Source organism: Otolemur garnettii, unplaced genomic scaffold (assembly GCF_000181295.1).
Source record: "Otolemur garnettii isolate 467f Iridium unplaced genomic scaffold, OtoGar3 scaffold00259, whole genome shotgun sequence".
In the NCBI taxonomy this organism is placed as follows: Eukaryota; Metazoa; Chordata; class Mammalia; order Primates; family Galagidae; genus Otolemur; species Otolemur garnettii.
In genome coordinates this window covers 341751-354066 of record NW_003852654.1, presented here as the reverse complement: position 1 = coordinate 354066, position 12316 = coordinate 341751, and the positions used below count along the sequence as shown (strand labels likewise).

The following is a 12316-nucleotide window of genomic DNA, read 5'->3' as shown; positions in this document are numbered from 1 at the left end:
TGGAGGATAGGTCTGAGAATATCCTGGAGAACTGCTTTAGTTATGGCAAATTTCTTCAACACGTGAATGTCATTAAAGTATTTAATTTCTCCATCATAGATGAAACTCAGTTTAGCTGGATACAGGATCCTGGGATGAAAGTTATTTGGTTTTAGGAGATTAAAAGTTGATGACCACCCTCTTCTTGCCTGAAAGGTTTCGGCAGAGAGATCTGCAGTTATTCTAATATTCTTCCCCTTGTAGGTTATGGTTTTCTTATGTCTCACTGCTTTCAAGATTTTCTCTTTCATATTCACTTTAGTGAAGTTAATGATGATGTGTCTGGGGGATGTCCTATTCGGGTTGAGTCGTGCTGGGGTTCTGAAGCTGTCTGCTATGTGAATTTCAGGATCTCTTGACATTTCTGGAAAGTTCTCTTCCATAATTTCATAAAGAAGAGCTTCTGTGTTTTGCAAAGCAACTTCGTCGCCTTCAGGGATTCCTGTAAGGTGAATATTAGTTTTCTTCAAATTATTCCTGAGCTCTCTGAGAGAATGATCTGTTTTTGCTTTCCATTTCTGATCCTCTTTGGACACTTGGACATATTCAGAAGCTTTGTCTTCTATGTCTGAGATCCTTTCTTCTGCCTCCTGCACTCTGTTACCAAGAGATTCTACAGTATTTTTCAGATCTTTGAGGGCTGCAATCTCTTGCCCTAATGTTTCAGAATCTTTGGTGGTTTTGTCTTTGAATTCGTTGAATTCTTGAGTGAACTTTTGGAATGCTCCTTGAATTTCTAGTTCTATCTTTGCCTCTATTCTATTAATCTTATTTGCAATCCAAATTCTGAATTCAATTTCTGACATCTTAGCCATCTGTTTATAAATGGGATCTTCAGTTTCGTCTGCCCCATCCTTTCTTGGGGGGGCGGGGCTTGACCTACTCTGGTTATTCGTATTACCAGAGCTTTTCTGCTGATTCCGCCCCATGATTATTTTGCCCCTTTTGGCTTTTCCCCTAAGGTTTGTCAAAGACCCGTACAGTGTTGCAGCCTAAGAGACTGGGGACTTGCTTGGTGTAGGGGGACTAAGTGGCTCTGTCTTATTTTCAGCTGGTCTCTGTCCTACCCTAGTGGTTCAGTTACTCTTTGTTGAAGTCTCTGCTGTGGAGAAATACCAGCAATTAAGTCACCCCGTCCCCTACAAACAACAATTAGGCAAGGAAAATCAAACCTTCCCTCAACCATACACCCAGGGTGCCCCTTTGAATAGTCCCTGGGTGGTCTGCCCAGTTTAAGGGGTCCAAATCAGTTGTCCAAGTCAGCATCTGTTTCAGGTGGAAGAGTTCAAATGTCTTCAGCAGCTAGATAAAGGGGTCCGCTTGCAGCTCAGATATAACTTGCTCCAGAGCTCCGAGAGGGCAAAGGGACCCACCCAGCAAATGAATTAGCCTTGGAAGGTTAATACCTCCTTCCCCACCTTTCACCCAGTCACTCGTAATTCCCCAGGTCTGTGACCCTATTCACTCCCGTAGGCAACTGCTCCCGAGGTTTATGACTGCCAGAGTCACCCAGAAATCTGAGTCCAGCAGGGGGGCTTTGCATGTTTAAATTAGGCTATGAAAGTTCTCTCAGTTCTACCCCTCACCTTCTGTCCCAGCTAAATTCCTCTGCAAGTCAGAGGCTGCTAGAGCTGATAAGGAACTCAACGCTGGGCAGCAAGCAATTAGAGTTTACACTCAGGTGTCAATCCCAGCCTCTGCCCTCCCACTGCCTTTGTCTCAGCTATATTCCCCTGAGGGCAAGGTGCTTGCTGGGAAATCTGAGTCCAGTCTGGCAGGGGAAGAATTTAGGCTGTGGAAGTTCTCTCTGTTCCAGCCTGTGCCTTCTGTCCTGGCTATATTCCTCTGCAAGTCAGAGGCTGCTAGAGCTGCTAAGAAACTCAGCTTTGGGACCCAAGCAATTAGAGTTTACACTCAGGTGTCAATTCCAGCTTCTGCCCGCTGGCTGCCTTTGTCTCAGCTATAATCCCCTGAGGGCTGGTGCTAATGGTCTCTTTACTTATGAAAGTTACCAAGTCCGTTCCACCTGTGGCTGCTGTCTGGAACCTCTGATTGCCCAGAGAGACAGGGCCTGCCTATCTGGAATGGTGTCAGTTTGCAGCTCAGGATGCCACTATTCCTATATGGCTTCCTCCGTACCAACTTTCTTCTCCTCAGACCTGTGCTACAATCAGCACAGAGCAGCACCAGCCCTTTTCCCCTCCACTTCTCTCCAGGAGATGCCCAAGAATCTGGACTCCATAGATAACAAACCTCCAGACCTCGGGGTAAGAGGGGGGGGAATCCTTGGAGTTCAATGTTGCAGGTGGGGAATATATACAGTTTTATACAGTTTTACAGTTTTATGCCTGGCAGGAGGGTGCCGTGGCACGCCAGCAGGGGTAGGAGGTCCAGTTTTTAGGGGGTCTCTCCCGTGGGATAGAGTGGGAGGATGTTTGAACTCTGCTCGCTCGTTTGCATGGAGTAAACTGCGCGAGCCCTTGTTGTGGGGGAGGGGACTCCCGTCTGCTTGGTGGTGGATTTTGTACCTTTTGATTGTACTTTTGGGGTCACAGTTCGCTTCAGGAAGGTTGAAGTGTGCTCTTCAATCTTCTCTCTTGGCTCCACTCCAAACCATCAGCTCCCTTGCTAAACTTCTTTCCTTTAAGCCTCCTTCTGAATGGGAACCTCTGTAAAAAGCTGGCTGCAGTTGCCATCTTGGCTCCACCCAATAATTTTAAACTTTATAAATGAGTGGATTGATGAGGTAGCATTCATACTTGTTCACTTAGAGATATTTTACATTTTCAACAGAGAAAAAGAAAGATGTATAAAATGTTTACTGAGTTTGCCAATGTTTATTCTTAATCCTGATATATATACCTTCCAACCCCAAATTATTTGCTGTGTTAATGCAATATGGGATTTTAGATCCACATTTTATTTTACATTATGTTTTTTCTCTTGCAAGAATGACTTTATATTTTTATTCAGTTTTATAACTAGATTTATACAAAATAGTTTAGAGGATTTCACTCTGTAATTGCTAATGTTTCCCTAGTAATTTGTCCTAGGAAAATTTCATCTAAATTCTCAAATTTATTGGCATAAATTTATATACGGATTTTTTATTATCTTCATAATGACTGAACAGTTATAAGATTGTTCCTTTTAATTTCTAAAATTATTAAATTATTAATTACATTTTATCTTCTCTTTTTGGTCTTGGCTAGTTTTGCCAGAGTTTAATCAATTTTACTACTCTTTTCAAAAAATCTACTTTTGGCTTTGCTTAGCCCAAGATCACAGACATGTAATTCTATCCTTCCTTCTAAGAGTTTTGCAGTTTTGGCTACTTATGTCTGTGAACCAGCTTGATTTAATTTTTGTGTATGATGTGAAGAAGAGGTCCAATTTATTTTTGTTTATCTATTTTTACATGTAAACATCCAGTTGTGTTGGCACCATTTGCTGAAAAGATGATTCTTTACCCATTAAGTTGTCTTGGCACCCTTGCTGAAAATTAATTGATGGTAAATATGAGGGTTTATTTCTGGACTTTCCATCAGTCCCATTGATCTGTATGTCTTCTTTTTTTTTTTTTTTTTTTTTTGAGACGGAGCCTCAAGCTATCCCCCTGGGTAGAGTGCCATGGCATCACGCTCACAGCAACCTCCAACTCCTGGGCTCAAGCGAGTCTCCTGCCTCAGCCTCCCAAGTAGCTGGGACCACAGGCGCCCGCCACAGCGCCTGGCCATTTTTTTTTTGGTTGTAGCCATCATTGTTGTTTGGCGGGCCCGGGCTGGGGATTCGAACCCGCCACCTTAGGTGTATGTGGCTGGCGCCTTAGCCGCTTGAGCCACAGGCGCCGAGCCTATATGTCTTCTTTAAATTCTTGTAGCTTTTTATTAAGTTTTGGTTTTACAGATGTGATAGGGTCATTAATTTGATTAAATTTATGGTGATGTGTTTGGCTATGGTGAGTTTCATCTGTCCCCCAAAAACATTTTTCTGGTTTGTGTTTTTCTTTTATTTGCTTTTGTTATTTGATTCTTCCTTTTATCTTATAGAATCTTATTCCTTTTTGTTATTATTTGTCACTGAAGTGAGTTACTTTGAAATTTTTGCATAATGTCCTATGGATATGTCAATGGGGCATCAGGAGTGAGTTTTAGGCTGGCATAAATTCTCTGTATCATTCCAATTTTAGTATATGTGCTGCTGAAATGAGCACAGGCATAAATTCTCTTATGACAAGTGACTGACTGTAGGATGAACTTTCAGCCTTTTATTCTCTCTCATTCATCAAGATTAAAGATGAAGTGTTGTTTAAATTTCAGAATCTCTTTTTGCCCCTCCACTCACAAAACAGACTTTTACTACAAAAGTTGCTTGTCTATGTGATTATTTGTTCAGGTCTCATCTTTCCTACCTACCACTTGAGTGTTATGTTGAAAGAAATCCAGAAAAGCTGTTGATTCTAGCTTGTATAATTTGATCCCATTGTTACAGTGAATCACTGGGGGATTTTAATATTAAAGTATGAAACTTAGTATGGAAAAGTAAGTATGTTATCTTGGGAATGTTCTTAAATCGGCAGGGCATTACCATCCACTCTTCATATCTTCTGATATCTGTTTCACATTGACTACATTTACTTTTTTTTTGTGGCTTCATGGCTTCAGATATCTTCTAGTTTAATTAAGATAGAGTTAGTGTTCTGTTTTCCATTCCTTGGGGTAATTTCTAAAAGAAATAGGAAAACCTGCCAGACTTTTCTCCACCATGTTAAAAATTGGTCACCCTCTGATTCTCCATGAAAGGCACAGTGGGTGACCATCTACATCAAAAGTTGGCAAACTATGGCCCTTTTGTCATCTAGCCTACTGCCTGTTTTCATAAATAAGGTTTTATTAAAACACACATACCCACACAGAATTGGTTATCTGCTATTATGTTTTAAGTTTCCTTATAACAACTCTTGCTTTTTATTTCATCCATTACCACTTAACTATGTGTATACCCTTTGCAGTCTTATATTATAGAATCTGTATCTTTGAGATCTTAAATTATGGAGGCTATGTCTTCTTGTGTTTCTATTAATATGCCATGCTTTTTGTTCTCACATTTTCTAGAATCTACACTAGATTACTTTCATACGTATTACCTCCTATTAGTTTCATGACTTCTCTTTCTTTCTCTTTGTTCTGCAATGTTTTAATAGGTCACACGTTGTTCTAAAATCTATACTGTCCTCAAACAAGGTACACATATGTCCTGATCAAGGTTTGTTAACAAAGAGGATGAATGGTTTACTTTAGTCACCTTTTTCTCTACTTAGTGGATGTTGAATTCACTTTACTCTAAAGCTGGAAGAAAGGTTAAGGTAAAATCGCATTTCAATTTCTAGTTTCTACTGGGCTTTTATCTGTCTTCTACTATGGTAGCCTCTCTCCTCTTACTTCCTCTTGCTGCCTGTGCCAGCTTATGGTCAGCAGGACTCTGTGTCTCTATGTTACTTCGATAGTAACTAGGTCCAAGATTGGATAACAGCTTACAGAATTAGTAAGTCCACTGAAATACCCAGTTAGATCACAGAGGCAAGAAGCTGATCTGTATATTTGTAGTACTCACTAAGTCCCAAACTTAGTCAAGTAGTTTGCACCTATGTCAGAATTTGGGGAAGAGACTGGCAGTTGAGGTGTCTCCAAAAGAAGTACAATTCTTTTCATTTTCTTTGTAATCTGTAATTATATCTCCTTTCTTATTTCATTTTTTTTAATTTATTATTGGGGATTCATTGAGGGTACAAGAACCAGGTTTCACTGATTGCATTTGTTAGGTAAAGTCCCTGTTACAATCGTGTCTTGCTCCCAAAAGGAGTGGCACACACAAAGACCCCACCCCCTCCCTCCTTCCCTCTCTCTGCTATTCCCTTCCCCACTCCTCCCTCCTTCTTCCTCTCTCTGCCCTCCCCTTCCCCTACCCCAACCATGTCATTAATTGTCATTAATTGTCCTATTGAGTACATAGAATTCATGTTTCCCCATTCTTGTGATGCTTTACTAAGAATAATGTGTTACACTTCCATCCATGTTAATAAAAAGGCTGTAAAGTCTCCATTTTTTTAATGGCTGAATAGTATTCCAAGGTATACATATACCACAGCTTGTTAATCCATTCTTGGGCTGGTGGGCATTTACGCTGTTTCCACATTTTGGCAATTGTAAATTGAGTTACAATAAATAGTCTAGTGCAAGTGTCCTTATGATAAAAGGATTTTTTTTCCTTCTGGGTAGATGCCCAGTAATGGGATTGCAGGATCAAATGGGAGGTCTAGCTTGAGTTCTTTGAGGGTTCTCCATACTTCTTTTGAAAAAGGTTATATTAGTTTGCAGTCCCACCAGCAGTATAAAAGTGTTCCCTTCTCTCCACATCCACACCAGCATCTGCAGTTTTGAGATTTTGTGATGTGGGCCATTCTTGCTGGGGTTAGATGGTATCTCAGGGTGGTTTTGATTTGTATTTCTCTAATAATTAAGGATGACGAGCATTTTTTCATATGTTTATCAGCCATTCATCTGTCTTCTTTAGAGAAGGTTCTATTCATGTCTCTTGCCTATTGATATATGGGATTGTTGGCTTTTTTCATGTGGATTAATTTGAGTTCTCTATAGATCCTAGTTATCAAGCTTTTGTCTGATTCAAAATATGCAAATATCCTTTCCCATTGTGTACATTTTCTTCAAATTTTATGTGTGTGAAATTTCTTAGATTTTATTTGGTTGTCTATTTTGTTGACTTTTTCATCAAAGAACCAATTCTTTAAGCTCTTAGATTAAGATTTATGAATTAATTATAATGTTTTAAATTTACTTTTAGTCATACATGTAATACAAGAAAATGTTCTTGTTACAAAAATTCAACCAATACAAATATAACTAAATACCCTCTTGATCATCAATTCCAATCCCAGGTCCGTTTCAGGGTTAAACCCTGTTACCAGTTTAGTGTATGTCATTCTAGACTTGTTTCTTGATGTCCATTTCCCATTTTCTTACCCAATTACTTTTTCCCCCTTGGGAAAAAGAATGAATTAGTTTGGTATTAGTTATAACAGTGGAATTTTAAGAGTTCAAAACCTTATTTGAATTGTTCATTTTAGCTTCATTCCTGGTCTACCTTGACTCAACATGGTTTTACATTATCAAAAATATGCTTCAAATATCACAAAATTGGACTTCCAATCACCAAATTTATCATACAGCTAATGTCCCTATTTTTAGTATAATCACATTATTGTAAATGTGGAAAGAAATGATATTGCATTTCCATTTTTATAAGTAGTTTAGCTGGATCTTCTAATAGCATTCCTATTCTTGTAATGTCTGCCCTTTAGTTATCCTCGTTTTTCAGAAGTTCTATCACATAATTTATCCTTTTTGCTTAGCAACTGATCTTTTGGAGCCATGCATTCTTTTGTTCTAGCTTGGGCTAGTTTGCTGTGGGCCTGGGGCTCAATTGTCAACTTGGGAATTTTCTTCATCCTCCTTCAGGATAGGTGCCTGGTACCTGGATCCCATGTCTTACTCTTTTTAGGTGTACTTCTTTATTTTGGTAGTGAACATTTTATAATTGTGTCCTGAAAAATGGCTGCTTTAGAGGTAGATTTTCTGAGTTCTTGCATATTAGAAATGGTTTTATTTCCTTTTTCCATTTGTTTGATAATTTGGCTGGACATAGAATGCAAGTTGCAGTGATTCCAAAAGGTATTTGACCATAGAAAGCTTTTTCATGGACATTCCATTATCTCACAGGGCTCTGGGGAAAATACTTTTGAGAAAAGCTTCCCTTTGAGGGGAAACTGGATGCAGTTAAGATCTTGCCTGCAAAGATGTGTGAGATGATAAGAATATTGAGGTACCTGATGGGTAGCTTGATAAGAGTGCATTTTGTCTCTTATGCTTATGCATCTCCCTTACCACCATGGAATTGACCTATTATAATTTATTGAAGTCTTTCAGTCAGCTAATCCTTCATAGCAGAAATTAATATTGTTAGCACAATGGTAGGATTTTATATTAGGTGGCTCCTATACCTAAGTGCTGCTCCGTTGTGCTTATGTATCTTACAAAGGGGGGCAGTAGATGTATTTCGTGATTTCAATTCATTAAATTATGGAGTAGATATTTTTAGCCTCATTTGAAAATTAGAAAATGAGCTCAGAGAGCTTAAGTGACTTGTTCAAAGTCATACAGCTAGTAAATGGTAGAACTAGGATTTCAACCCAAGTAAGCTGACTCTAGAACTTGTGCCACTATATTATATAGCAATAATACCTAGCTGCTACAAAAACTTTCCTGAATCAAGTCACTATCATCAACAGAGAGTTTTTGACTATTAAGACTCCCCACTATTGGGCAGTGCCTGTGGCTCAAAGGAGTAGGGTGCTGGCCCCATATACCGGAGGTGGCGGGTTCAAACCCAGCCCCAGCCAAAAACTGCAAAAAAAAAAAAAAAAAGACTCTCCACTATTGTCTATACTAAATTTCTCCACTTTTATCCCAAGATCTGTTCATCTTAATTGCGGCCCTTTCTTGTCCTCAAAAGCAGGCATATCACAACAGTGGCAATGAAAAACCCACTTTTACCACTATTGTTGGACTGTTACATGTGGCAGGGATTTAACCCTGTGATAAGTATATTATGTTACTGATGAGTATTTTTTTTCATTTATTGTGGGACAGGAGAGAATATCTAACATAAAACTTTCTTGGAACCTGGGTTATGAGTAATCAGATTCTTACTCTTCCTCATCTCCAGGTCTGTGGGTTCTGGGGTGCCACAACTCAGACTTTCGGAACAGAGGCATGACAGCCTTACTGAAAGTTTCTAGTTGTGATGGGAAGACTGATGATTATCATGAGGACACATATGAAGATATTTCAACATACTTTCTAAGTGAAAACAACATCATTGAACCCAGAAGCTTCTCCCAGAATTCAAGGCACCCTAGCATTAGACAAAATCAATTCAAAGCCACCACAATTCCAGAAAATGACATACAGAAGATGGACCCTCAGTTTGGAGAGAGAACACAGATGTTTAAAGTACAAAGTGCCTCCCCTAGTGACTTGCTGATGTTCGTGGAACAGAGTCCTACTCCACATGGATTATCTTTATCTGATCTCCAAGCAGTCACATTTAAGGCTATTCCAGATGATCATTCACTTGGAACAATGGACAGTAAGAAGGGCTCATCTGAAGTGGTACATCTCACACCAGAGATCCATCACAGTGGGGACATAGTATTTACTCCAGAACCAGGCCTCAAATTAACACTTAATGAGAATTTTGGGACAACTATAGCAGTGGAGTTGAAGAAAATTGATTTAAAAGTTTCTAGTTCATCAAATAATCTAATGACTGCACCAGCAATTCCATCAGACAATCTAACAGCAAGTACTGAAAAGATGGGTTCTGTAGGACCCCCACGTATGCTAGTTCACTTTGATAGCAAATTAGATACTACTGTATTTGGCAAAAATTTATTTGCCCTTATTGGGTCTAGTGTACCTTTGATCTTGAGTGAGGGGAATAATGCTGACAAGACATTGGAAACTGCTTTAAAAAATAGTCAAGAAAGTTCACTGGGAAAAAAATTATCATCAGTGGAGAAAGATAGGTTATTTAAAGAGAAAGTAGCTCAGGAACCTGCTTCATTGACCAAAGATAATGCTTTATTCATAGTAAATATCTCTTTGGTAAAGGCAAACATGACATCCAATAATTCAACAGCTAATAGAAAGACTCACATTGATAGCCTAGCATTATTAAATGAGAATAGTACCTCAGTCTGGCAAGAAAATGATACTGAGTTTCAAGAACTAGTGTCCTTGGTTCATGATAAAATATTTATGGACAAAAATAGTATGGCTTTGAGGCTAAATCATGTGTCAAATAAAACTATATCATCAAAATATGTAGAAATGGTCCACCAAACAAAAGATGGCCCCATGTCACCAGATACAGAAATGTCATTCTTCAAGATGTTATTCTTTCCACAATCAGCAAATTGGATAAAAAGGACCCATGGAAAGAATTCCCCGAACTCTGGGCAAGGCCCCAGCCCAAAGCAATTAATATCTTTAGGATCAGAAAAATCAGTGAAAGATCAGAATTTCTTGTCAGAGAAGAATAAAATGGTAGTAGGAGAGGATGAATTTACAAAGGACACAAGACTCAAAGAGATGGCTTTTCCAAGTAGCAGGAACATATTTCTTACTAACTTGGCTAATGTACACAAAAATGATACAAGCAATCAAGAAAAAAAACTTCAGAAAGAAATAGAAAGGAAGAAAACATTAATCCAAGAGAATGTACTGTTGCCTCAGGTGTATACAGTGACTGACACTAAGAATTTTATGAAGAATCTTTTCTTACAGAGCACTAGGCAAAATGTACAAGGTTTAGATGAGGGGGCTTATACTTCAGTACTTCAAGAAAACAGGTCATTAAATGTTTCAGCAAATAGAACAGAGACTCACATGGCCCATTTCTCAAAAAAAAGAGAGGAAGAAAACTTAGAAGGCTGGGGAAATCAGATGAAGCAAATGGTAGAGAAGTATCCAGGAACCCCAAGGATGCCTCCTAATCCAAGCCCCCATAATGTTATCATTCGACGTGGTAAGCGGGCTTTGAAACAATTTAGACTCCCACTGGAAGAAATACAGCTTAAAAAGGAACTAATTATGGATGACACCTCAACCCAGTGGTCCAAAAATAGGAAATATATGACACAGGGCACCCTCACACAGGTAGACTATAAGAAGGAGAAAAAGGACATTACTCAGTCTACTTTATTAGATTGTTTTATGAATAACTCTGCATTAGCCATTGCAAAGTTATCAGTATTTCCATCTATTAGACTTGCAGATCTTATCAGGGTCCCATCCCAAGACAACTCTTCTCATTTTCTAGTATCTGCCTATAGGAAGAAAAGTTCTGGAGTCCAAGAAAGCAGCCATTTTTTACAAGGAGGCAAAAGTAATGACCCTTGTTTAGCTGTCCTAACTTTGGATATGATTGGTAATCAAAGAAAAATTCACTCCCTGGAGACAAGTGCTGCAAACTCAGCTACATACAAGAAACTTGAGGACACTGTTCCCTTGAAACCAGGCTTGCCTGAAGCATCTTGGAAAGATGAATTGCTTCCAAAAATTCACATTCATCAGAAGAACCTTTTCCCTATGGAAACTAGCAGTGGGTCTCCTGGCCGTCTGAATCTCATGGAAGATATTTTTTTTCAGAAAACACAGAGAGCTATTAAATGGAATAAAACAAATAGATTTGGAGAAGTTCCCTTTTTGAAAGTGACAACAGAAAGGTCTGAAAAGACTCCCTCCAAGCTTCTGAGTCCTTTTGCTTGGAATAACCAGATGCTAAAAGAAAAGTGGAAATCCCAAGAGAAGTCAACAGAAAACACAACATTAAAGTCAAAGGACATCATTTTGACCCTGAACATACATGAAAGCAATCATGAAATAGCAACAGTAAACAAGGGACAAGATAGACCCCAAAGAGAAGCCACTTGGGCAAAACAAGGAGAGAATGGAAGGTTGTGCTCTCAAAACCCACTAGTCTTGACACGCCATCGAAGGGAAATAACCCTTACTACTCTTCCGCCAGATCAAGAAGAAATTGACTATGATGACACCATCTCAACTGAAACAAAAAGGGAAGATTTTGACATTTATGATGAAGATGAAAATCAGAGCCCCCGCAGCTTTCAAAAGAAAACACGACACTATTTTATTGCTGCAATAGAGCGGCTCTGGGATTATGGAATTAGTGGATTCCCCCATGCTGTAGGAGACAGGTATGAATTTGCTGGTTATTTCTTTATTCTTCTCTTGTGACCTTTGACTTTACCAGGTACTGAAATGGTAGGAAGGGCACACCCTATCTGCAACAGTGACACTTCACAGAGATTGCTTTAGGGAGGAACCCTGGGAACCAGTTGGCAAAGTCTAGATGAAGCTTAAAAGTAAATGAAAAATTAGATGACATCACCAATAATGAGAGTTAGAGTATGATGTAGGGAGACTAAAGCAGATCCTTTGTATATGTACAAACTGCAGGGAACGTTAATTGTATGGATTGTATAACATAGTATCTATGACCAAGAATAGAGGAAAGGAAACCAGTTAAGAGATAGTTGCAGGCTTGGAGCCTGTAGCTCAACTGGATAAAGCGCCAGCCACGTGCACCTAAGGTGGTGGGTTCGAATCCAGCCCGG

General features: G+C 39.1%; 1 protein-coding gene across 1 annotated transcript in view; it reads left to right on the top strand.

Moving 5' to 3' along the window:
• Window positions 1–12316, top strand: part of F8 (coagulation factor VIII) — a 217711-nt gene that overhangs the window by 137368 nt on the left and 68027 nt on the right. The window contains exon 14 of the mRNA XM_003802734.2: window positions 8842–11896. Coding sequence (XP_003802782.1) covers window positions 8842–11896 — 3055 coding nt within the window. The remainder of the gene's footprint in view (window positions 1–8841; window positions 11897–12316) is intronic.